This window comes from Fusarium phalaenopsidis (assembly GCF_050370095.1).
Source record: "Fusarium phalaenopsidis strain FUZ10S chromosome Unknown contig_32334, whole genome shotgun sequence".
Lineage (NCBI taxonomy): Eukaryota > Fungi > Ascomycota > Sordariomycetes > Hypocreales > Nectriaceae > Fusarium > Fusarium phalaenopsidis.
Window position 1 is genome coordinate 97,001 of NW_028145390.1, and position 25,892 is coordinate 122,892.

Consider the following 25,892-nt stretch of genomic DNA (forward strand, 5'->3'; position numbering starts at 1 on the left):
GGATCGGAATCGGCGGTAAAAGAGGGGCGGTGAACCGAAGTCGACTCGGAGGCTCGCTCGTCTCGAAGGTCAAGATAAATATCGATGTCGGTGTCGATGGAAAAGGAGAATCGTGGTTGAAGGAGAAGAAATGAAATGGCGTAGTTGAAGGGATCGGTGATGGTGGAGGAACTGGATGGGTGGGAGGTTGGGCAGGGAGGTTCGTAACGCTCCTTCCTTGCCCTGCGGTGATTGATTTGCTGACACCACTTGCTCGGGGGGTCAGGCACGTTGAGTGAGCGTGGAGCGGGCAGGGGCGACTCATGGATAGCAGAAGGGGAGCACTGTGGCTTGGGCGAGGTATGTGAACTGTGCGAATGTCAATGCATTACTGTGGGCGTCTGGAATCCATCGAGGGGTCGCGTTGAGATATGTGCAGTTAAAGGGAGCCCTAATCGTGCTCATTGTTGGATAACTTGAACAAGCCTCCTCTCCTGTGCGAAATATGCGGTTGGGTGCTTGAGACATGGACGCGTAGGGGCATTTCCCTTGCATTTTGAATGACGGGACGACTGAGACGAGAATACGGTGTTTCAGCACGCAATCGAGACCCAGCAGCGAATGCATTTTCCTTCGCATAATCATGGTAAGCCCTATCTCTAGAGGGATGGGAAATGCTAGAAAACTAGGCCTATGTGATTATTGTGGTTACTATTCTTTTATTTGAGAGCTCTTGAGCTGTATAATCGCTTGATAATGCTGACTTGGATGACCCGCACTGTATCTGTGCTGCAGTGGGTGTGTGGTCTCCCCTCAGGATCTGCTCACCCACAATACGTACATCCCACAGCTGGGGTGACAAAATCGAGTGGCCCAAATGGGCTTGGCATAATCCACCTTTGTGGCCCATTGAGCTGCGTATTGAATCTAAGCTATCGCCTTTTTTTGAGATGGAGATGCAATATGTAAGATGGTGAGTCTATTGTATAAATTGTAGACAATGGCGAGGGAAAGTTTTGCGTTGCCCTCGTACTCTCTTTCAAACTTCAGGCTCTGTCTCAGGTTCAGGATGCCCTCTTTCTCGATTCGAGACTGCGTTTTTGTTTTTGTGAGCTCGCTTACGGCCGCACGTACCCTAGATCTCGTTGGTCCGTGCGCTCAAGTCCCTGGGACGGACGGAAGGGGTGCGGCCGAGCCCGGCGCTAAACCTCCGTTCATGTACTGTAGGGTAATGGATGAGATCACAACTTCAGTCACGTCGAGCACAAGGAACCAGCTCTTTATCGCGTAAAGAGTCTTATTCCATGTCTTGCGTCGAATATCTAAGGCGGGCGTCTAAGTCAGCCCATTTGTGCACAATGTAGTGTTTTAATTTACGAGATATGGAATTCCTCGTGTGAAGGTAGGGCACGAGTCTCCTGAGGGCGTGATCTGTGTCAACCCTGCGCCCAAGCCACGTACGATGCAATGTCCGAGGACGCGTAGAGTACCCAGGATCTAAGCGTGACCAATACGGTGACGCCAACCGATGACCTCAGTCCAAGGGGACAGGAATGTCGACTGGTATGGCTCTACGACCGCCCCAGCGATGCTTGATCTTTTTGATAGCACCGTCGAATGCCCGCTCCAGCTGGCCATTGTTCTTAATTATTTTATCTCGACACCTGGGGGCATAGTCTGCCAGTCGCCGGATGAACCCGGTCAAGGCCGGTTTAAGTCGTGTGAAGCAGTCTTCAAAGTAGCCATCGAACCCTCCACTCTCTATGCTCCTTGGCTCATTGATCAGGGTAACGACGAGGAGGAATTGGCGGTGCTTAAACTGCCATATAACGCAAGTCCACGAGCTATACTCGTAGGATGTGATACCTCCCTTCACGTACCCGGTGAAACGCTGAGCAAATCTCCTTTTGGCCTTTATCGTCGAATGATGTCTTGGGTTTGGCTTCAAACTCATCATTTATCTTCTCAACCCCCTCGATCGTAGCCCGACAGCTAAGGTATGTGTCCTGGGTAGGGTATTAGTTTGGGCGTTGGCATCAACTCCATGAGGCACATGCCCCAGGAATAAAGTGCTTTCTGTTGAAATCGGTACCAATTTCTTTGGCGTGCGAGTGCGTATCAGCGGAAAGCTTGTCGACGTCCTTCATAGAGTTCAAAACGTCCTCGGGAGTAGCCGCATCATTCGACGCAGCAAGGACTTGAGTTGTCGCGATGGCTGAGGCCAATGCAGCCAACACAGAACGCATGATCATTATTGGAAGGCACCTGAAGCTGAGAGACGGATATGGACCAATCTTGACAAGCGCTTCCATCATTGACATGTGCCAGTGACCGCCTTTTATGCCCCGAAGTTCATTGTGCCGTCCTGAAATGCATCGGTCCGATGATGGAGAATGTGTCTTGCGGTCTCACTACAGGAATGGCCGAGACGGTGAGCGGATTGGACGGGTTGGTCTGATCAGAGTGTTTCTAAGGAAGCACTTTAAACGGAGTGACGTTTAGCACTGCTAGACAGACACCGCAGAGACATTCAAGCAGGATATAGCATTAATGTCGTGGATACTGCCGAAACTGTGTGTAGAAGAGAGTCAACTGAAGGGTACGTGACAGAAGCAAAATATGGTCCCGTCATGATGTACGACAAGTATATAATATGTACAGTATATATGGCATGGTATATCTACACCTGAAGAATGTAATCATACAGTAAAAACTCTACTTGCGGCAGAGACGGCCAGCCTGGAGAGTCAACCAGCTGCTCAGCGTCTCGAGGAGATCACCGTACAGCAGACCATCCAGCAGACCAGGGACCTTGACAATCCCCCAGTCTTCGCTACCAACAGCAGTGGGAGCGTAAAAGATACCCCAAGGGTCCAGCTTCTTCTTGAGAGCGTACAGCCTCTTGTAGTTTTCGCTACCGTAGAAAGCCTGGCCAAAGTTAGGCTCCATCACGTCGCCCTCGTTACCGTAGCCGCCGGATCCAGGAGTCACCTCGCGGAGGCGCTCCATCCAGTCGTTGGTGATCTTCTTGTTGGTGGCGAGGATGTCGGCCGGGCTACTATCAGGTGACCATCCAGCACCAACAATGGCGAACATGGACGCATCTCGCCATGCAGGGTTGAGAGCGCTCGAGGCGACGTTCTTGGGAGCTGCGCCGTTGATGTTGTACTGGATGAGCACAGAACCATCCTCGACAATGGACTGGACCGTGTCCATGGTCTTGTTGAGAAGCTCGACATCCTCAAAGTTCTTGCGGGGGATAGGACGAGAGGCAGTTCGGACGGTGGAGGCACCAACAGACTCAGTAGGGAAGTGGCTCTTCTAAGTGTCGTAAAAGTTGTTGTGGGTGAACTACTCAGGCTCAATCTCGAAGCCAATCTCCTTCCACTCCTTGAAAAGGGGGCTCACCATGGCCTTGACCTCGGCAGCTGCATGCCGGGAACGAGCCAGGGCTTCATGCTCCACAGGTACTTTCCGGGGCCAGCAGAGAAGAGGGTCGAGTAGCCGTAGGTGTGGTTGTCGTTGTACTCGGGGAACTTGGCCCAGTAGATGCGCATGGCCTCCCAGAAGAGATCTTTGCTGATGCCAGCCTCCTCGCTGGAGAGGCTCCAAGTGACACCAGAGAAGGTCATCTTGGGCCAGATGCGGACAGTCAGAGAAGTGACGACGCCAAAGGTGGCTAGAAATGTTAGCTCTCATTGACGTCTTGTTTATGGAAGAGGTCTACTTACCACCACCAACGCCACGGACGGCCCAGAAGATCTCGGCGTTCTGCTTCTCGTTCGCGGTGATGAGGTGGCCGTCACGGTGACAATATCAACGCCGAGGACCTGGTCAGATCCCAGACCGGCGATAGGGGACATGGGAGAGTGACCACCCATGGCAATGAAACCGCCAGCAACACCGACGGTCTGCCGTGTCTCATCAGCTACACGTTCAACAAAGAAAGGAGCGGTGTGCTCACCCTGCACTCGGCGAGTGCAGGGTTACCCATACTTGTTGGCCGCCTCGTACAGTTCAAACACCTGGACACCGGCGCCGACCTTGAGGGCAGGGCCAGAATATGAGCCGGCGGACTTATAGTCCTTGAGAAGCTCAATATTCTTGAGGTGGTGAGTCCAGATGTTAAGGGATCCAGCGCCGGTTGACTTGCCGAGGAAGTCGTGGCCAGTGTTGCGGATGACCAGGCGGAGGTTCAGGCTGCGGGCAAAGTTGACGGCGAGCTGGATCTGGGAGACGCTGGTGGCCTTGACAGAGCAAACAAGGAGACCGCCGAGCTGGCACTTGGCTCCCTCCTTTCCAGCGTCCTGGGGGAGACAGGCGTTGCCCTCGTAGAGGGGGTACATGTTGGCGGTAGGGTCCTCATCGCTGGGTATCACCGTAAGACACTCCTCAATAAAGAATAACAGTTAAACTTACTGAGTGTCCGAGTTGGTCCAGTTGTCCACGATGCGCGAGCACTCGTTAGCATCGTAATGCTCGCCAGGGAAACAGACAGCACCAAAGGGAACCGTCTTGATGAGAGCCCCGCCAGTCAGCAGTTCAAAGACCTTCCACACGAGCTTGCCAGGCCACAGGAGGTCACTGGGCATGGACTTGCACTTGGCCAGATCCGAGAGAGCCCGCTTGTCGAGAGCCTCACTCTCGTCAGCAAACTAGAACAGCTCAATATGGTCCAGTTCCAGCTCAGTGAGGTTGGCTAGCACTGCGTCGGTCAACTGCAGTTCACCACCAACTGCCTCGGTAGCGGGAGCAACTGTTACGCCATTTGCGGCTGTGACAGATAATCCGTTAGCAAACAAACAAGAGTAGTGACGCAAACAAAGGGGTGTGGGGGTAGTCGTGACTTACAAACAACCTCGCCATCAACCTTGAGCGTCTGAGCACTTACAAGGCTGCCGAAGGATGCGGCCAGAGCTAAGGCACGAGTGAAAGCAGCCATGGTAAGAGGGTTGTCGATCAACGAGTGCGACGGAGTGAAGGAGAGAACAGACTTTCGACTGCAGACAGCCGCAGTTTTATGTGGTAGTATCCTACGCCTCGAGGGCCCGAGTATCCGGATATCCCTCCCGTGTTGCAACGACCAAACGAGGTCGGTTGGAAAGCCGCAGGGAGAATCGAACCATCAAGAAACGGTGGACTACTACCTTGCTTCCCTCTGGCGGGACTTTGACCTGTTGGTCCTCCGTTCATGACATTGTAAGTTGACGGGATCCATGCTTTGTCAGTCAATCTTGGTCCATGAGTGTCTGTAGCCGAGTGGTGTCCACCCTGCTAGATAACCGGAGGAGATGGCTCTAAACTAGGCAGTGATCGACGAATTTACTTGACGGGTCCCATCTGTGCCTGTTTAGCCATGTGGTCTGCGGAATATTAGAAAGAAGCTACTGTCAACCAGCAAGGTATCACGGCCAGTCCTTGCCCTCGGATCATCAGGGACCTGGGAACCAACATGAAAACCGGGGACAGAGCGGAAATGCCCCCTCCATCCAGCGAGGTAAGCCCTAGCAAAAGGGTTCGTTGGCCTTGGCTTGCCAAGATGTGTCTAGGAAGAGCCTTCCATCCTTGCTCGCAAGTGATCGGAGTGAAATCGATTAATTACCGACCCCATGCTCATGCATATAGCCTCCGAGAAGGGGGACGGTGTCGTTTCAAGTCTAGTTGCGTCCTTGGCTGTAAGCGGAATATCTTCCGTTGACTGAACAGCTGACGGTAGGCCTGGTAAACGGGCAGTGTAGAGAGAGTGTCGATCAATGTTGCGTGGAGTAGTCGTCTGGTTGGTGTATGCGTCTAGGAAGTCGAGATATTGCCATGATACCACTACCCCGGAATGTCGTCGGAGTGGAGTTTAGGCTTCCAGTCGATCCCGAGCTCTAGTTCTCCCGCTTAACGATCTAATTACCCCGAGCGTGCTCCCCTTGTAAGCGGGAAACGGGACGAACCAAGGATAAATCGTTCTGAGGAGGGAACTTGGGGCTTATTCAACATTACACACAAGAAAGCCTGGTGAAGGGTTTGTCTGGATATGACTCCGCAGCTGTGTTTAGCCAACAGTCACTAGCATAGCAAAGACCACTCTGTGGTCAAAGACCTGGCGGAAGAGGTTGACCGGCAGTAGTAGCGTAACTCCATCAGGGACCCTGGAGCCCGTCACTTTTTAGTGCAACATCATGTTGGCTGAATCAAGACTCCGTCTGGATGGGAAATCTGCTCAGCAACCGAAAAAAACCGACATGAGTTGCTCAGAGAATCTTCCAAGAGGGGACAGCAATGCGGGCCGCTGCGAGATGAGATGCTGGATATGTCCTAGAAGATTCTCAACATGACAAGGAGGCGTCAAGCCGGACATGGGGATAGCAAACTGCTCGCGGCACTCAAGGATATTCTTGGTGCGGCATATATGCGATTCCGCATACCCCAGCCTCGCTTCATAGATACCCGATGGCACTTGGGCGGAGTAAACTCCGATATCGCCTGATCTTATACCACCCCAGTCCATCCAACGAGGATCGTATTTCTCTAGGGGCTCCGCCGTTGACACACATACTTGATGGTCAGCCGCAGACCAGGCATCGGGTGCTCGGGCTCTGTTGGTTGTTAGTGCCAGTTCCTGTTGGTAATAACTCACATGGCGCTCTCTCTCCGAGTGTTTGACAGCGGCCTTCTGGAAGGATGGCTGATGGTGGTGCCACCCTGACTACCACTCCAACAGACGCACGATTTAGACAGAGGACTTGGTGCTGAGAGCATGCAAGACACATGAAACTGACTTGAAAATCTTTCCTTAACATAGAATGGACATGACGAGTTGAAAAATTCGAGAGAAGAGTCCAGCGGAAGAAAGCCACCGCAGTTCCGTCGTCCCGGCTCTCATTGCAGGGCAACCAGGAGCAGGGAACCAAAAGGGAGGACCCAGATGGTATCAGGCATGTAGTGAAACATGGATACAGTCGATCCCTTTCTAAACAGCGTAACCGACCGCAGGATCACAGCTGTACGCCATGGCCTCTGCGTCCAATTCGCGTGGGCATGAAGGATGTAGACTCTGCAGGGGAAGGATCAGGACGTCTTCCGCGCCCAGCTGGAAGAGGGAAGCGAGCAGCGAGATGGGGAGGGGGGGCAACATTGCAGAATCTAATCTAGACGTACCGCAAATCAGGAACCTTGCTTCCCAAGTTTCCCTTCGCCTCTGGCGGCTCGTTTGAGTAGGTGATTCAGACTCTCGACGCACATGCGTAGCTGGGATCACGGCCCAGGGGCCCCGAGGGGAAAGGTTGCTTGCCCTACTGGAAGACTGCGTGCGAAAACATAGTAGAGTTCGTTACAAAAGAAGGTGGCCTGCAGCAGCATCATCCCGTCCCCTTTGATCCTCCTGTTGGTGCTTGATGGTGTTTGTTGAGACTGGGGACGGAATCCTACTTTTGCCCACGACCCTCCCCCGCGTCTCGTCCTTTCTTTTTGTATTTACATTCAATATCTTCGAGGCAGATCCTGTGTAAGCAGAGGCGTCCCTTTCTTGATGGCGATCCTCTTTGCTCGAAGACCCCCCCACGGGGATGTTACTCAACTCCCCACGACGCCTCGCCAGAGCGCGGTCGTGGTTTTCACATTCTTGTTCCCAGCAATCTCCCTGGTGATATTTTCCCTGAGAGAGTATGGAAGACTCAAGACTCGTCAGTGGGGCATTGGTAAGTCAGAGATCTCTCCTGGGATGCGTTGAAGGCATCGTGGGAATCCTCAGGGGGAGAAGCAAATGAGAGACTGATCGGCGGCACAGATGACTACCTCTGTGAATTTGCAACAGTAAGCTCCTGAAAAGATCTTCGCAGGCATGGGTGAAGATCTCTAACATCACTATCAGCTATTGGCGTTGGTCATGATGGGCCCGACTTACATGTGTATGTCAAGCATTGCCGAATGTAACTGTACGACCTCGACTGACGATCACCAGATATCAAGCTCTCCTTTGTCGGCTTCCACAACTACGAGGTTCCGCAGCCTTACGATGCCGCGCCGGGTTTATGATGGTTCTACGTGGCCCAGACGATCTACAATCCCATCCTAGCCTTTGTCAAGGCGTCTGTCCTGGTCTTTCTCCTGAGATTGGGCGGTCAGAAAGAGGCCGTGAGATGGAGCATCCATGGGTTGAACATCTTTAACGTCCTGCATGCCGTTTCGGTCTTCTTTGTGGCACTTGTGCAGTGTCTGCCGATCGAGGCAAACTGGGATTTTGCGGTCAAAGCCAACGCTGTTTGCGTCGCAAGGGAATTCCACGTAATCGCGAGTATTCTGACAATTTTGACCGACTTTCTTGTCCTGGGTATCCCTTTCTGGATCTTCCTGGGGCTGAAGATGCCCCTGGGGACAAAGGTGGCGCTTATCGGCGTCTTCATGGTTGGTCTCGTGTAAGTTGCACTCAACTTGGTCCAGGAGTTCTGAAACTCTGACTCTGACGGCTTCTAGCGTTGCAATCGTGGCCCTCATTCGACTTGTCGAGATATGCAAGATCTACTACGCTTCGAAACCGACCGACGACTTCTTCTACTCCATCACAATCGTATACTCGACAATTGAAGTCAACCTCGCAATCATCTCCGCGTCCGTCCCCGCCCTACGATATCTAGTCCGAAACTGGTTTCCCCAGCTCTTTGGAAGCTCGGCCAAGGGTAAATATGACACGAGCGGACAAATGTACTACGGCCAAGCCTCGCGCACCGGAGCTCGCACAACGGATCATATCGGACTCAAGGACATACGAGGTTCGCGCCATCATACCGAGATCCGAAGTGAGTCCCCGACTGGATCTGAGGAGGAGATCATGACGTATAACGGAATCATTCGGACCATGGACGTCCATCAGTCTTATTCACAGGCTGGTCCTACAACCACCCATTCGCGAGACTCGGGCAGTTTCAACATGAAGCAGCCAGTGACGACACAGTCGAGCAGTTTATAAACCGTGTAATACCTACGAAATGCTAGAAATATATGGGAATCAAGGTTCAGCGGGTCTATATTCCAAAACTTTTATCCCTTTGAACTGTTTTCGTTGATGCTGAGAAGAGTATTATCCACACCCGAGTGAGGGAACTCTTTCATGTCGCCTTTGTTCTCGGGAACAACAGTTGCTGCAAAGCTTGTGAGCCTGGTTGGAAGAATATTCTTGGCAACAGGCCTAAAAATTGGACCCCAGGGATCATTGGAAGCGAACTTGGGATCCTAGGTCTGTAGATCCGGGGCGACGTCGAAGCGGTCTGGTACTGGTACTGGTCTTCGGCGGCACGAGTTGCGACATCCGTGGCCTGGCGCCGCTTTTACATGCCTGGGCCACGTCTCTCATGGCCTGGAGCTCTTGGACACGGGAAGTACATTTACCCGCAAAGACAACAGAGAGGTCATAGTCCCAGTGCTGGCCGACTCTCCTGATGCTGCGACGGGACTTGGCCAGCAGGGGGCAGAGTTGCTGCGACTTAACACTCTTCTCGACAAACTTGATGATGCCTAGGTTTGGGCTGAGCATTTCTCCGCCATGCTGGCTCAACTGGCTCCCGTGGGACCGTCCCCTCTCAAGAAAACTCTTCTTTGTCGTCATGGAGATGTTCCCAGGCCACCCGCCCCTACTCACCCAGGCCGTTGCCCTGGCACTAAAGGGTGACGGTCTTCTTAAAATCCTTTGACAACACATGATTCACTAACCAACTGGCTGATGTTGGGCTTTCGGACCTGCTGAATAAGCTCCCCAGCACGCTCGAGTGCTTCAACCCTGGTGATAGACCAGGTGAAGGTCTCCTCAATGGGTGAATTTTCAACTTCAACTGACTCTGTCATCTGGTGATCATGCTGTCCTTTCTCGTTGGGCAGGGGAGGAGTCTGTGAATGTTGGACTTGGGTGAGCTGGGAGATGAAACTCGGGAGATGTCGATATTGGTGGATGCGTGGTTCATTGGTTGTAACAACGCTGACTTCGTTATCGCCACCTTCCTTGCGGATTTCAGGAGAAATCATCTCGTCGTCCAGCTCTACACAAAATTGTTTCCTTTAAGCCATCCTGTTTGGAAGAATAGTGGCATATCTGCACAAGCTGACTGTTTACAGACGTGTCATGGGACACCACCCTTTCGTCTCAGGCTCGAGAATCACCTCCAAGGCTGAGCTGGTTCTGTCGCTGAATGCAACTCTGCTTCTTTTGCTGGGATTACTTAGTCTATTCTTTGGGTGTGAAATAAAGTAATAATATTTCGACACCTTAACCTAGCAATGACTGAGTTCCGGAACAGGACACCGTCCTTATACAAACGCCCAGCCATGGGAGCGCCGAGGCACAAGATAAACATATCATCGCCGCCTCAAGTCTATACTTCATACCATGTCGCCAGGTGCTTGTCCATAGTGCAGACGACCATCGCCACTCTCCCTTAAAGCGGACCAACATGTATTGACTCCGTGGAATGCTTTTCGATCGTCCAAAACCGGACCTATCCTCGTGAACGTGACAAAGAATTTCATTACGTGACCCCTCGCCCTGACCAGTTTTCTACCGAGATACAAGCAAATCACTCCCTTGCAAAATCCTGCAAAGAAAGAGAAGCTCCCTAACCGAGCACCTCCTCGCTCTCCTCGAGCACCTCCTCCACAATCTCCTCGATCACCCGATCCGCCTCCGATGTCGTACCCTCCAGGCTCTTTGTGTAAGCCTCTAGCAGAGGAGCATGGGGATCCTTTGGTAGGCCGAGCACCTCACGCTCTTCCAATGTGTCGGCCTCAACCTCCTCGCGCCAGTTGTACCATTCCTGGAGCATGGTGCGGCGGGCCTCCACAACGGCCAAGTCGGCGGACGCGCCGCGGTCAGCGTCTTCTTGCTCAAAGACGCGGCTGTACTCTCGGAGGTTCTTGCGGACAGCCTTCTGCTCCTCCTTGGTAAGCATGGTCGCCGGCCGGGGGCGCCAAGAGAACTGCTTGAACTTCTCAAGGGGCTCTTCTCGCAAAGCCTCGCCCTTGAAGTCGTAGATGTGATAGCCGTTTTCCATCTGAAATACGTTAGCATACTGCTCATCATGAAAATATGAAGCTGTCTTACCGAGTGCTTCCAGGCAGAAGCCCAAGTGGCGACGAATCGGCCTGAAGGGTCCCACTCGACGTCTGTCACACCGTAGTGGTCGGCGGTGTTCATGTGCTGGAGGTTGGCGGTGAGGTCCTTCTCGGCCTCGGGCTTCTCGCCCTCAAAGTCGAGATCGAAAAAGTCAAGGTCGGAGCTCTGCTGGTTCGCAATGGTGGCAATAACAACAAAGCGACCTCGAGGTGACCAGTAGATAGCGTTGCTGTTCTTTTTGTCGAGAGTTCGGAGGTGCTTGAAGTTGCCCACGTGCTGACCCTTGGCCTTCTCGGGGCAGAAGAAAGAAACTGCAGTCTTAGGAGGGACGGCAGTGACACCCACGGGCTCGGTTGTGGTGATGATGGAGAAGCGGTCGCCCTTGGGCTCCCAGGCAAAGTTAATGACGGTGTCCTTGATGGTGTCGACAACTTCAACGGGGACACCCTTTTCCTTGACGCGGAAGATCTCAAGAGTGGTGGCCTGAGACTTCTTTGACTTGGAGTGTCGGTCGACCTTGACACAGAGGTAGGCGGCCTCAGATTGCCAGTGGAGCTTGGCGTCGCTGACACTGAAGAGGTTGAGGGATCGGACGACCTGTTTTGAGGGAATGCTCATCAATCCGACCTTGGCGGGGTTGCTGCCAATCTCGGGTGTCCAGTAGCAGAACAGCTGCTCGTAGGTCTTGACGCCATCACGCTTGGGAGTTGCGGGGGCCCAGTCAAAGTCCATAACGCCCTCAATCTTGATCGAGGTCTTGTCGAGGAGGTTCATGCGGGGGAGCTCGTAGACGGAGATGGACTGACCCTGGGTCAACCGGGCGACGTACTTGTCATCGGCGGACCACTTGAAAGCAGGCCACTGCATCTTGGGTGGTGGCTTGCCCTCCTCGCCCTTGGGGGCATCGAGGTTGGCAAAGGATCGGAGAGGAGTAGCAGTCGCAATATCCCAGATGACATAGTTCTTGCCGTGGTCGTCAACCGAAAGTGCGGGGTGGCCCTCGTCGGGGATCGAGATAGGGCGGTTAGACCAGGTCACGATATACTTCTCACCAGGCGAGAAGGCGACGAGGTTGACGAAAGGGTGGGCAAATCGGGCTTGTCGGGACCAGGACTGTCCGCCCCAGAGCTGAACACCCTGGGCGTGGACAGAGGTCAGGTAGGTACCAAGAGGAGACCACTGAACAAAGGTCTCAGTCCAGTGTTGTCGCTCGACGATGTTCTCGGGCTGGTCCTTCTCGTTGTTCCAGTAGACGCCGACGCTTTCGCCTCTGTACATAACAAACTGATCACGGCCTCGGCCGGAAGGATCCTTGAGGAACCATCGGAGATGCTCCTTCTCGGTGAACTCGTCAATGTGGGGTGGTTGGTAGGTCTCGTCAACTCGGCCTTCTCGTCCATATCGCTCTATGTCGGTGAACTTGTTGACGCGCAGGGTGTGCTTCTTGTCGAGGGGGACCAGGTCGAGCTGGCGAGTGGCGGCGGCAGCCTCAGCAGGCGAAGAGTACTCAACAAAAGCAAACCTTGACAGAGGGTCAGCATCAAGTCGACGACCAGCGTCCAGCCAGAACCAAAACCACCTACCGAAGAGACTTTCCGTTGTCGCCCATGGGCATGTGAACCAGATCCTCCCGTGTCTTGCCAACTGTGTTGAGCTTCTTCAACAAGAACTTGACGAGCTTGGGCTTCTGCTCCTCCGTGACCTCGGGAAGGCCGTCGATGACGACGAAGCTGTCGTAGCCCTGCTCCAGCTGCACCTCGAATCTCTCTCGCAGGTCGGAAATATCAATGTCATCCTCGTTGAACTCGTCATCGTCGAGATCGGCATCGCGGAGGTGGTCGAAGGAGGGCGCCATGATGGGCGATTTTTGGTGGGTTGTTGGAGGGGTGCAAGAAAAAAATGCCCCGCTCTCAGTCGTTTCTGAATGTTTTTCGAGGGTTTTGGAGGGATCGGGCGCCGGGCACGAGGGAAGCAGCAAGACCTATCTGCGCGCGGGAGATATGGCCTTAAAAAGACACGCAGGGTTTAAGTTTGACCGCGGAGAGCGTCGCTCGGGAACGTGCGGAGTCTTGATGTTGCGGGTGCCAACCTGGTGCAGCATAAATTTGGTGTTCGTTTCTTCCCACAAAGTGTGCGCCGTCGGAGAAGCGATCTTCCTCCGCCGACGATACTCCGACCGCGGGGCAAGTCACGTGGGGGTTCGAGTGGCCCCTTGGTTGGAGGGGCTTGGTGTTTCCATGCCCGCCCATGCTTAGCTGGGAGCTCCAGATAAAAAAAAGGCTGCAACGTTTACCCCAAGGCTGAAGCATTCGACGTTGACGACGACGACAACCCATTTACGTTCCCGACAGGTTTCGCCGTGTGTATAGTCGGATTGCCTGCCCGTCATGGTCAGTATCCGCCTTGTCCGCTTGAGAGCTCCAAGAGCTTCTTGAGGTGAACGATCACCATGTGCTAACATGCCCCTCCTAGTCTTTCCAACCAACCCAGATTTTCGAGGAGGGCACCACCGAGGAGAAGGGCGAGAATGCGCGTCTCGCTGCCTTTGTCGGCGCCATCGCCGTCGGTGATCTTGTGAAGAGCACTCTTGGTCCCAAGGGTATGGACAAGATCCTTCAGTCAGCGTATGTTGCGCCAACCTTGTGCCTGCACACCCCCTTTTGACACCATGTTAGCTCCACCGCTGAAATCATGGTCACCAACGACGGTGCCACCATCCTCAAGTCGATCGCCCTCGATAACGCCGCCGCAAAGGTTCTGGTCAACATTTCAAAGGTTCAGGATGACGAAGTGGGCGATGGAACCACTTCGGTTGCTGTTCTTGCCGCCGAGTTGCTGAGGGAGGCGGAGAAGCTGGTTGACAAGAAGATCCACCCCCAGACCATCATCGAGGGTTACCGGATAGCCAGCCAGGCGGCGCTCAAGGCGCTCGAGGAGTCGGCAGTCGACCACAGCAAGAGCCCCGAGGCTTTCCGAAATGACCTCCTCGCGATCGCTCGAACAACCCTTAGCTCCAAGGTCCTCGCCCAGGACCGGGATCAGTTCGCCCAGTTGGCTGTCGATGCCGTCCTCCGACTCAAGACTACCGACCTCAACCATATTCAGATCATCAAGAAGAGCGGAGGCAAGCTTAGCGACTCATACCTCGACGAGGGCTTCATTCTCGACAAGAAGATTGGTGTCAACCAGCCCAAGCGGCTGGAGAAGGCCAAGATCCTGGTGGCCAACACCTCCATGGATACTGACAAGGTCAAGATCTTTGGCGCACGCGTCAAGGTTGGCTCAACGAGCAAGCTGGCCGAGCTGGAAAAGGCCGAGAAGGAGAAGATGAAGGCCAAGGTGGAGAAGATCAAGGCACACGGCATCAACTGTTTCATTAACCGACAACTTATCTACAACTGGCCCGAGCAGCTTTTCACTGATGCCGGCATCATGTCGATTGAGCATGCCGACTTTGATGGTATTGAGCGCCTGGCTCTGGTGACTGGCGGTGAGATCGCCTCGACATTCGACCACCCCGACCAGGTCAAGCTTGGTCACTGCGACGTGATTGAGGAGGTTATCATTGGTGAGGACACTCTTATCAAGTTCTCCGGTGTGTCAGCAGGTGAGGCTTGCACGATCGTGCTTCGGGGTGCCACAGAACAGCTGCTCGACGAGGCTGAGCGAAGTCTGCACGATGCCCTGGCCGTCCTGTCCCAGACTGTCAAGGAGCCCCGGACTACTCTGGGCGGTGGCTGTGCTGAGATGCTCATGGCCAAGGCTGTGGAGGGTGCTGCTACCCGTGTTGAGGGCAAGCGACAATTGGCTGTCTCTAGCTTCGCCGTGGCTCTGCGACAACTACCTACTATCCTGGCCGACAACGCTGGTCTCGACTCTGGTGACCTTGTGGCGAGGTTGCGCAAGGCCCTTTACGATGGTCTCACCACCTACGGTCTTGACTTGATGACCCCTGGTGGCGGCATCGCTGACATGCGGGATCTCGGTGTTATTGAGAGCTACAAGCTGAAGAAGGCTGTGGTGTCCTCAGCCAGCGAGGCTGCAGAGGTAAGATACGGTCACTGTATATTGTCAAGACGCTGCTAACAATCCAACCCAGCTTCTTCTCCGAGTTGACGACATCATCCGGGCAGCTCCTCGTCGACGAGAGCGCATGTAAGGCCATGCTCGGGTAGCTGGTGAGGACGAGTCATATGTGCATGGACCATGATGATCTGTAATGATACCATAGATGCGGCGGCGGCATGGAAATACAAAAAAGGACCATCGTGAGAGAGCTCTTTGCCCTATGATGAGCCTTGCCTTGAATGATCTCTGCCTCTATCTGCCTAATCTTGAGTGACTGTCGAACAATGCATCTGAACAATGGTATGACGCCGTTGTCCCGGTTTGGGGGTATTATCTTGATGTGCCACTGCCAACAGCTGGCAGCCCCTTATGGTCAATAGATCTCCGCCAACCTCACTTTCTTCTCACTTTAGTATTCCCGATCGGGTGATTTATTGACCAATTTGCTCTGTTTCAAAGTGGATATCTTATTGTTCTTGTTTGTGTCCGTTCACTCATTCACCTGTTTGAGGTCTCTTGCGGCCTGCGCATTCACTTCAGCCCCCCTCGCATTCACTCACCTCCCCTTTCATCTTCAACATCATCACTTCTTCATGGCATTCATGCAACGCACTTTATCCAACCATTACTCTCGAGGTAATCTGCGACTTTGACTGCCTCGTTCCTACGTCCCCTCTGACAGTCTGACCATCCTTCTTCACCCCACATCTTCAAGAACCTCATCCTTACACCCCGTTGCGCAAGGCATCAGCCTTAATCTCCGATAACCCCTCGAACCGCATCTCTTCTTCATCGCTCTTGAGCGAAAGTTGCGACGATGGGGCAACGCAAGATAACCGACATGTTTTCTTCGCCGCCCAAGGGGCCTTCGGGTCACCGGTCGACCACCCGGAATCCGCAACCAGCAACGCCCTCGCGTATTGGCGCGAATGTATCGCAGCCCAACCCTTCTGGTAAGTGTCCCTCACAGCCCAGATTGCACGAATAGCTTTCGACTGACACTCTGCGCAGAACCAACAATGAGCACTGCAACCCAACTTACCCCTTCCCGAGCGACCCAGCTGGCTCAGGCTAGCTCCCCCAACACCCCTTTCGGCATTTCATCCGACTCTGAAAGTTCGGAGTCCGATTTCTGTGAGATTCAGCATGTTCAGCCTTGTCCCAACAGAAAGCGTAATCTCCCTGCGGCGGACCAGCGAGTCCAGCCCAGCAAGAAGGCAAAGACCAAGCAAACGCCCAAGCAAACGCCTCCTGAGACTTCTGCTTCTGTCAACAAGAAATCGACTTCCCAAGCCTCCTCTCGTGCTCCGGCTCAACCCTCTTCGAGCGCCGCAGCTCCAAACCACAGCAGCTTGGTGTCGTCGAAGGCCAAACCTGCCGTCAAAGCCAAGTTTCTCCCTCAGCCGGACAACACCTCCGACTGCTTCATTGAAAAGATCCTTCCTTCGCCAAAGCGACGCCAACAGACTCAGCCTCAGCCCAGCAAGAGAAGACGCATCGACCGCGCCGGCAACGCTTCGGCCCTTGTCAGCGAAGAGAACGGCCAGAACGGCCGGGACTCTAAGTGCGAGATTGTCCACATCAAGCCATCTCCCAATCGCCTGTCCTTGACCATGCTCACTTCTACCGACAGCGATGCTGATGATGAGCGCCCAGCCGGTGCTAAGCCCCGGGTCCCAAGAAAGATCGCGACCCCAACAAAGCGACGCGCTCTTCCATTGAAGTCAGCTGACAACTGTCCTGCGATGAAGGAACCAGCTGCCACGCCCTCTCCCGTCTCCAGCCGAGTTGATCAGAGCATCGTCATTGATCTCTCCCAGTTGATCACATCTGACTCCAACTTGTCTGCCGTTGAGACCTCGCACTTTACAGCTCAGGCCGCACAGCCTCTTCCCGCACAGGGAGAGCTCACTACTCGGAGCAACCAGCCTGAACAAAGCGAGACCAACCATAGCACCGCGACGGATCTTACCCCATCTCCTGAGAACTCCCAGTCTCAGCACCAGTCGGACCCTGAGTCGGATGACATCACGGGCAAATTAATGGACTATCTTGATAGTCAACTAGAGGCAATGAAGAAGGAGAAGGAAGCCTCGCAAAGCTCTGATGACAACGAGCCGTTCTCCACCGCCCCCGAGCACCCCCTCAAGATCGAACTCCAAGAGGACTCTGGCCCGATCAAGAAGGAGATTGATTCTGGTGCCGATGGCTGTGACGATGATTATGATGATGATGAGGATGATCTTAATGGGGATAAGACTACCCTAGTCAAGATGGAGGACGCCGCTGACTCTGATTCAGAGCTGTTCATGTCATCTCCACCTGTCTCGTACCAACTTCCGCCTACCGAGGAAGACGCCCCGAAGCCGGTCAAGAGTGAGCCCGACACTGAAGTCGAAGACGAGTCCGACACCGGAGATTTCAATGATGAGACGCTCAACACCTCAGTCTCCAGCTTCAACGAGCAACTTGCTGCATCGTACAAGCTTCAGCCCGTGTACAGTGGCGACAAGCTCTCCGAGTCCAACGAGCCCGGCACTCCTGGATCTTTCCAGCCTCATCACCGAGACTCCCTCATTGGCCTCAAGAGCATTCTCAAGAGACCCAAGACGTCTCCGGCGCGCGCGACTGGCGACGACACCGAGTATTCCTCTTCCCCCAGCGTTTCGCCCCCTTCACGATCCAGACGTGCCAGTTCGTCCCCAACTGAGCGCATCCAGGGCAGCAAGAAGCAAGCCAAGGCTCTTCGGCCCTCTTCTCGCAAGGTTTCATAGAATGAGCCTCGAACGGGACCAACCCGGCACCGAAAGTCCCCCGCGTCGAAGCCTGCAACAGTCGCCAGTGTTATCAAGAAGCAAGTACCTTCAAAGCCTTTTGTTCGAGCCAGAAGCTGGCTCCCCCGTCGACCAAACGTCACCAAGCGAGCCAAGACTCCCAGCCCAAAGCGGCCTCGAGGATGGAGACTTCAGAGTGAGTGGCACAGAGTCCCCAGAAAACAACTTACGCTGACACTAAATCCAGAGAAGCAATTGACCCCGTTGGTCCCGATCCCGCCAGCCAGCCCGGAGCGAGACAGTGATGATTCAACTTCGAGCCAAGAGACTCCTTCAAAGCCTCCAGCCAAGCGACCCTCCGCTACAGTGCAACAGCCTACCGAAACTGTCACCCACCACGAAACATCGAACGTCGAAACGTCCGGGGATGAGCTGAAGAAGACATCCGAGAAGACTCAGAAGAAGGCAGCTGAGAAAAAGCAACTCAAGCCCATCACCCACAGCAGCCTGGTCAAACCACCCCGAGAGATCAAGCCAGCGATCATCCGAGACGGTGTTTCGGAGCACGCAATCAAGCCCACGGTCGCACGCTTCGAGAAGAAGATGGCCGAAGGCAAAGGGTTCACCTACAACAAGACGGACAGCTCCAACATTAAGTACAACTGGGAGATCGACTGGGGCACGCCTCTTCCTCAGACGGAGCGCACTTCACGAGCCTTGGCCGCGGAACTGGAAGAACGTGGTATCAAGACCGATCGACAATACGCCAACTTTTGGTACAACCTCACGATGAAGTACTCCAACCTCGCCGGTTCGCCCGTGCCACTCTTCACTGCCAAGAAGAAGGCCCTCGAGGACGTTGTCGAGGAGGCGTTGCAGAACGAGAAGCGCAGAAGGCGGAAGGCGCGCAAGGCAGAGAAGAAGAAGCAGCAAGAGGAGAAGAAGAAGCAACCTCAAGGAGTCGAGGCACTCCTCCTCTGTGGAGCCGACGAGACTGACGAGGAGAGCAAGTCGGACGAGTCCATTGACATGGAGGCTCTCGTCGCCAAGATGAAGGCTGACGAGAAGAAGCAGAGGATGCTAACTGAGGTTGGAACGAGCTGCGGATATCTCGAGAAGTGAACAAGTATTGGAGGCACGGGGATATGGATCCATATGTACCAAGTGAGCAATGGATGGATGAAGTCACTATGGAAGATGTTTTGGAAGGGATGATACTTGCTGGCCAAGTAAACCCTTGCTGGCCAAGGGAACCAAGGACCTTATATGAGACAGAGGCTCAAGGACCAATGTTGTTAGTTCGAGTCGGTAGGCGCAGAGGCCAGAGAGAGGCTCGTAGGGCTCACAATGAAATGCGATAAAATGGACCCCCGAGATTGCTTGTTTACAATGCCAAGTTTCCACCATCAAAGACTCGATCAAGATGGACAATGGACGACGCGAGGCGTGATTGGCTGAGGTTGGTTATTAGCCGCGCATATGCGGCCGAGATTACGAGCGACAGGGGGGCCGGCATGGTGTTGACACTGTACAAGCCATATTGCTGGCGTGGGCTTACACAGTGAATCTCGAAGCAGGACTGTGTGACCCTCCTGCTTCCCCTGGCATGGCTTGGCCCCCCGATAAGGTCATGCCACACCACAACCAAGGATGCCACACGGCACAGAACTGTGCTGCTGCTAGCGGAGATTGTACCTGGGGGAACTTTTGCATGGAGAGAAGAGAATCAATGTTGACAGGACTTTATCAGTACAAGTAAAGGAACATGTCACATCGTCCAAGGCATCATCTACCAGCTCTCCTCTTAATCGCCATTGACTTTGCCACAAGAAATAATTAAACATCAAGGCTCGTCACCCAATAGGCGGGGACAAGACACACTAACAGTAGCGCCAAAAGCCATGCCATCAAAGACAAGTCACTCTGCATGTATTTTTGTATGCGGAGATACACGCCTCTGATCCTTTTTCCTGCCGCATGCTGCGGGTGGGCGTTGGATCAATCACCTCCTTTGCGTTGGCGTCGTCTCCCGCTTAAGGTCTCCTTTGCGATCGTCATCCACTTCCCGGTTTAAACCTGCCTCTTGCTTGTTGCTTTCGCGGTTTTTCCTTGATCTCGCTCGTTTCTTCTCTTTTCTTGGTCATCCTTCTGCTTATTGCTGACACCAACTCTCGCTTCTTTCTTCACCTCTAACCCCCAAATCACTCTACTTTCTTGTTTAATCTCCCTCTATTTTGGACACGAAACCTTCGCCCGGCGCCTAATTTAATATCTCCTTATCCCGGCCGCGACCGCTAGACGCCCTCTGGGGTTGCGAAAACCCATCTCCCGTGCCTCCCCGTCGTTCGTTATGGGAGTGCCCCTCTGAGCTCGTCGACCCCAGTCCATCGTTGATCGATTGAGTTATACCGCTCTTCCCGGCATAACAGCCTTCAATCTCGGGCCCGCCCCTTTCGCTTCGCACCCTCGCTTCCTCATCTCCCTTTTTCGCTCCAGACCTGCCTAGTACAGGCTCTCCTGGCCCGGTCGTTTGGGTGTGGACTCGAACCCTGGCAATCTTGAAACCGCTCCTTCAGCCCCATACTCAGCATAGCAACACCGACACAGCTGGAGCCAAGCATAGCCCAGCTCGGTCCATCCGAACAAAAACAGAGGCGAGGCCGCCCGACAGAGGGAGCCAAACGACGTCAACCGCATTCACGAGACGCAAGAGTCGAGACGAGCCCCCGAGCGTGATAGACGGTCGATCAACAGACGAGACACCATCCGAGTTTAGATCGCCCACCGGTTCGCAGCGCAGGCGAGGAGAGAGTCTTCTCGTCCATACAAACTCTTGATTGCCCCCTGCGATGCGACAATGATCCGCACCCTCGATATCGGCAGTGTTCTCCCCAGCCCCGACTCTCCGCCAGGGATGACGGCCTCCAAGAGCTCCAAATCGTCGTCTTTCCAGTCCTTCAGCAGCGACGATGGCAGTGTTTTGGCCGACGTTGGTCATTTTGAGGAGATTGGGCTCGATGACGACAACGTAACCCTCAAGAGTCCATCCCAGGTCGACATCCGTCCCAGTCACCCCAAAGCTCCCTCGAGTCGAACTCTTGCAGCTGGAAAGACCGCTTCCAAAGCTCGACCGCCATTTCCGAGTCTCCAGACCAATGTTTACACAACCAACCCGCGCAGCACCAACCTAAGCTCATTGACAGAGCCCCCCTCGGCCACGCGCTCCAAGCAGTTGACCAGCCCATCCTCTGCCTCTCTTCCCTTTCCTCGACGACACCGAAGTCCCAGCCCTGGGTATTCCCTCAACCCGAGAGATCCGAGTCTCCCCCCAAAGCCCCGTCGGGGCAGCTGGCAGACCGGCCGCGAGCGCAAGTCGTTTACCGATCTCGAGCGAGAATGCGACGAAGACGATGGCGATGATATCCCCGATGGTCTTGTCCTCGACAATGTGCCTCTCTCTCCTCGTCCACCTCAGGAGCGCACGCCCAGTCGCCCCTCTTCAGTATCGCCCTCTCCCGACCGAGCCCCCAAGGAACGCGTTCGAAGCATTGGCAACGGAACGCCTGCTGTTGCTCAAGCGCAAGGGTCTCTTCGATCGCCGACCTGGAAGACCGACGGAGCTCCTCGCAGCCCAGTCAAAACGCGGGCACACAGCTGGAACGCGGCGCTCGCAGACCTGAATGCCGAGGCCAAGACTCTGACGGAAAAGCTCGAGGAACACGCCGGGGAGATGGAGGAACAGCAGGCAAAGCGTCCTGCAGGTCAGCGCCCCAACACCTGGAACTCGTCTCGAAGATCTGTCGATACCTCATATGAGAAGAAGCAGCGCATAAAATCCACACCAGAGCTGCCGCCTCTCCGCAAGTCAAACATCATGATTGACCCTCTACCCATCTCGAAGGAGAAGGAAGCTGTTCTCAGCCGAACACGTCCCTCTTGGCTGCCACCCAAGGATCCAGCAGAGGAGCGCCGACATCTCAAGGAGTATCAGAAAATGATGGCAGCGAGCGCCAAGGCTGATGAGCGACGTGAAGCCTCCCGCAGAGCCAAGATTGAAGGACGGGACAGCGCCGCTGACAACCTGATGCACATCTGGGAGAAGGATGTCCTACCACGATGGAACGATGCCATTCGAGAACGCAGGACGAGAGAACTCTGGTGGAAGGGTATTGCACCTCGTAGCAGAGGAGCCGTCTGGACGCGAGCGATCGGTAACGAGCTGGGTCTGTCAGAAACCTCTTTCCAGGCAGCTCTTGCGAGAGCCCAAGAGGTGGAAGCCAGAGTCAAAGACGACAAGGGCGATGCCGAGGATGTGAAGAGAGCAAAGTGGTTTCAAGAAATTCGAAAGGACGCAGCCAACAAGACGTGGGAGGACCTCCGCATCTTCGAGGTGGAGGGGCCTCTGCACCAGAGTCTTGTCGACGTACTGAGCGCGTATGCCATGTACAGGAGTGACATTGGCTACGTCCGGGGTTGTAATGTGAGTATGACAAGCCACTGTGTGCCACTTGAGATGCTAACCAAGTCCGTCAGACAATCGCCGCGCTGCTACTCCTGAACCTGCCCAACGCTGGGTCTGCATTCGTCGCACTCGCCAATGTCCTCAACCGCCCACTGCCTCTCTCATTCTACGCCTGTGACCTTGGCGCACAAGCCTCAGCGTTCAACCTGGTGCTCCAGACGCTGTCTCTCAAGTCGGCCCCTCTGCACGAACACCTGACCAAGAAGGTCCAAGACGTCAACCTAGAGGAGTCTCTATCGTCAATCTTGACTGGAATGTTTACGGGGCATCTCGCCATTGACGAAGCGGCGCGATTATGGGATGTATATGTCTTTGAAGGCGACGCGCTCCTCATCCGGGCCGCCGTGGCTTTGTTACTCAGCAGAGAGATGACTCTTCTCGGCGCAAAGACGGCCGACGAGATCAAGGCGATCCTATCCGTAAGGAACGCCAAGGTGTCATCAGCAAGGCTTGCTGGCGAGGTCGGCGCCGAGGACAAGTTCATGATCTCGGTCCGCGAGGCCGGCAAAGCCTAAGGATTTATTGATGGGAACAAGGACAAAGATGGCTGAGACTCACGTCTCAACATGTACATTTTGGAATAGATGGGGACATACGCGGCTCCATTTCACGGCGTTTTCTACACGGGTGGCATTTTGGACATATGGGGTGGAGCGAACATTGCGGAGGACATTTTTGTGAATGTCTGGGGATGACAACAGCCTGTGGAGGCCCATAGAGCGGTGCTTATCTTCGTAATTACCGTCGTCCATGAATTGGATAGACGAAGTTCTGAATTATATGATTTTGATGATCAGCAGTCGATTCTGGAAAATGCTGGGGGTGAAGGGGAAGTGTGAGCTGGCAACTCCACAGCATCGGGGGTTTGGGTGCAAGATAAACACAAACAAACAACCTACAGATTCAACAAAGTCTGAGTTTGTTGTTTGAAGAGTTGGTGATGATTCTCGTGGTCCGAAGTCGGTCAGAAGCCTGGGGAATCCGGGCCGACGTCAGAACTGAGTGCAGGGTAGACGAAGAGCACGGGAGCAATTGATTCATGATAGCATCTTGCTTTATGAAACGAGGTTTAAATGGTGTTGGAAACTGTCAAATCTGGGTGTTGACTTATAGATCATGTCGATTTCTGGAGGTAGTTGGCATCACGACATGAGCCTGCTTTGTATGCCATGTTTAATCAGGGTACAGACATTCAGCGTGCTAACTCGGACACACTACACTCGATCATTTGAAAGCTCAGTAGATCCTTGTCAACGCTCATTGAGCACTTATTCTATCATAATGGCAGCTCTAGAGGAAAAGAAATAGTCTCATATAAGGTAAAAATCATACGCTAAGTCATCTCTAACAATCACCCTTTGTCCCCGCCAGATTAAGTCAATCATTGGTGCCGTGATAAAGGTCAGGTCCGTCACCTTAACACTACGATTGACGTAATTCCCTTCAGCCACCACCGAATACCTCGGCCCTTTGTGTCATATCAATTGGTACCAATCCAAGACATCAAGCCATGGCGTTGCAGCATGCATTAGCATGACGCTGTGAAACCACCAGGAACAACCTCTTCCCTCTGTTTCACGCTCCGGCCATCTTGACCCAGCCTCGTCACGTGATCACCACCAACTTCTGACCCCTCACCGCTGACCACCAGTTCTGAGGGAGCAGACAAAAACATCCAAACACCGCCGCCCAACAATTCTCTCCACCTCACTTATACGAGGCCCAACCCGCCCACTATTAGCTGGTGCCCCAGCCTCGCCCGCACTCAAGATGCCGTCCGGATACAAACATGGAGATACTCCCAAAAAGGCCATGGTGAGGGGAACCATCTCGTACCTCGAGTCCCAGGGCCTGCCCGTCAACAAGTCTGCCATCTTCCGCCACTTTGACCTCTCACGCTCCCAGGGCTACGCCGCCCTCAACATCCCTGCCTCTAAGCGCAATGACCCCGAATGGGAGGAGACCCGCGGGAGGCCCCTAAAGATCTCCGAGGAGGACCAGCAGAAGATGGAGAAGATCCTGTGGGACGAGCGCTATGTCAACGTCAACCTGAACTGGCACGGCCTGGCCAAGGAGGCTGGTGTCGAGGTCGACGTGAACCCGAGGACCCTGCACCGGACTATGGGCACGCTTGGATACCGGAGATGTCTGGCATGCTCTAGGACCTGGGTGCACAAGAAGGCCAGGGAGAAGAGGGTGGAGTACGCCAGACGGATGCTCGAGGCGTATCCTCAGCCTCAGGATTGGAGACCCGTACGCTTCAGCCTCGAACTTCACTTTGGTTTCGGCCTCGACGGCAAGATGCGCCTGATTCCACGACCCGGTGAGAGATTCTGCGCCCCGTGCTCAGAGACTCCCGAGGCTGAATGGCCGCGCGATCTGAGAAAGGCTCACGTATGGGTTGCGGTGGGACACGGCTTCAAGAGCGAACCAGTCTTTTACGAAGAATCCACCAACCCCAACTGCACCGGTGTCATGACCATGACGGAGTACAAGGACCATATCCTCGAAAAGACAGTCAAGCCGTGGCTCACCGGCATTGGTTCGCAGAGCTTCATTCTCGAGGAGGACAGCGAGGCATTTGCACACGGCGCTGCAAGCAAGGTCAACCCGGTGCAGCAGTGGAAGGATGAGCACGGCTTGCGATACTACTTTAGCTGTGGTGACAGCCCGGATCTGAACCCACTGGACTCACTCTGGCCGGCACGCAAACAGTGGACGCTCGATGCGCCCAAGGACTGGGAGGACGAGACGCTGCAGAAGATGGTGCGTGATGCCTGGGCGTCGTTTGAGATGGAGAGGGTCAACATGTGGGTAGATTTCATGCCGCAGCGTCTGAGGCAGGTGATTGAAGGTGACGGGGCACTGATTCCGTGGTGATGGGGGTTAAGGGGGTGTTTGGGAGTTTATATGATTCTGGCGTATATATGATTGACATGGTGTGTTATGATGAGACAACTCGATGACTGGGACGAAGGAATGTTTGATACTCTATTCTTACGGTTTATAAGGAAAATAAAAAGCCCATAGTTTCTGTACTGCACGTTATAACTCCCAGGTCGGGGATCGAGTGAGTGGTCGTGATGATGCCCCTTTGCACGACCAACGGACTGGGACAGGCAGGCACTTTACAGCCACAAGTCTAGTTTTTGAAACAGCAGTAGTGCGCAAAAGACTACAGAGAATGATCGATAAACAGTAGAGGGATGACTTTTTATTGTGCTTGGGCGATGGAAGAAGCGCAACATGTCCATCTGGAGGACGTCGCAAGACACCAGGGAATCGACCGTTGATCACATCAATGCCTGCCTACCTCTGGTAATGGAATCGAGCCTAGAAGTGCAATTGTAACGTATTTTGAAGCCCTGAAAATATTTATAACCATTGATTTCCTTCGCGGTCGGGAAATACAGTCGAGTTCCATCTCAGGGGCCTGGGACCGGACATCTTCACCAACTGG

At 54.0% G+C, this 25,892-nt stretch overlaps 7 protein-coding genes across 7 annotated transcripts; 5 read left to right on the forward strand and 2 right to left on the reverse strand.

The window, feature by feature from the left end:
- Positions 1-2,694: 2,694 nt before the first annotated feature.
- Positions 2,695-4,921, reverse strand: LRP88_14167 (uncharacterized protein; the record flags this gene model as incomplete). Its single annotated transcript, XM_083250517.1, has 8 exons — positions 2,695-3,295; positions 3,388-3,658; positions 3,711-3,750; positions 3,801-3,890; positions 4,005-4,347; positions 4,399-4,634; positions 4,686-4,753; positions 4,831-4,921. 8 exons carry the CDS (start codon positions 4,919-4,921, stop codon positions 2,695-2,697), a joined length of 1,740 nt encoding a protein of 579 aa, XP_083093582.1.
- Positions 4,922-7,498: 2,577 nt separating this feature from the next.
- LRP88_14168 (uncharacterized protein) lies at positions 7,499-8,935 on the forward strand (the record flags this gene model as incomplete). Its single annotated transcript, XM_083250518.1, has 6 exons — positions 7,499-7,667; positions 7,757-7,782; positions 7,841-7,877; positions 7,931-7,996; positions 8,045-8,384; positions 8,443-8,935. The coding sequence occupies 6 exons, from the start codon at positions 7,499-7,501 to the stop codon at positions 8,933-8,935; spliced, it is 1,131 nt and encodes a 376-aa protein (XP_083093583.1).
- A 1,636-nt stretch (positions 8,936-10,571) lies between these two features.
- On the reverse strand, positions 10,572-12,923 carry LRP88_14169 (translation initiation factor eIF3 core subunit b; the record flags this gene model as incomplete). Its single annotated transcript, XM_083250519.1, has 3 exons — positions 10,572-11,006; positions 11,057-12,590; positions 12,652-12,923. The coding sequence occupies 3 exons, from the start codon at positions 12,921-12,923 to the stop codon at positions 10,572-10,574; spliced, it is 2,241 nt and encodes a 746-aa protein (XP_083093584.1).
- Positions 12,924-13,455: 532 nt separating this feature from the next.
- Positions 13,456-15,227, forward strand: LRP88_14170 (chaperonin-containing T-complex subunit CCT2; the record flags this gene model as incomplete). Its single annotated transcript, XM_083250520.1, has 4 exons — positions 13,456-13,458; positions 13,541-13,692; positions 13,744-15,115; positions 15,168-15,227. The coding sequence occupies 4 exons, from the start codon at positions 13,456-13,458 to the stop codon at positions 15,225-15,227; spliced, it is 1,587 nt and encodes a 528-aa protein (XP_083093585.1).
- Positions 15,228-15,953: 726 nt separating this feature from the next.
- LRP88_14171 (uncharacterized protein) lies at positions 15,954-19,032 on the forward strand (the record flags this gene model as incomplete). Its single annotated transcript, XM_083250521.1, has 4 exons — positions 15,954-16,089; positions 16,148-17,901; positions 17,962-18,106; positions 18,158-19,032. The coding sequence occupies 4 exons, from the start codon at positions 15,954-15,956 to the stop codon at positions 19,030-19,032; spliced, it is 2,910 nt and encodes a 969-aa protein (XP_083093586.1).
- A 1,735-nt stretch (positions 19,033-20,767) lies between these two features.
- Positions 20,768-22,947, forward strand: LRP88_14172 (uncharacterized protein; the record flags this gene model as incomplete). Its single annotated transcript, XM_083250522.1, has 2 exons — positions 20,768-22,390; positions 22,444-22,947. 2 exons carry the CDS (start codon positions 20,768-20,770, stop codon positions 22,945-22,947), a joined length of 2,127 nt encoding a protein of 708 aa, XP_083093587.1.
- Positions 22,948-24,202: 1,255 nt separating this feature from the next.
- Positions 24,203-25,312, forward strand: LRP88_14173 (uncharacterized protein; the record flags this gene model as incomplete). Its single annotated transcript, XM_083250523.1, has 1 exon — positions 24,203-25,312. The coding sequence occupies one exon, from the start codon at positions 24,203-24,205 to the stop codon at positions 25,310-25,312; it is 1,110 nt and encodes a 369-aa protein (XP_083093588.1).
- Between the last annotated feature and the right edge of the window lie 580 nt (positions 25,313-25,892).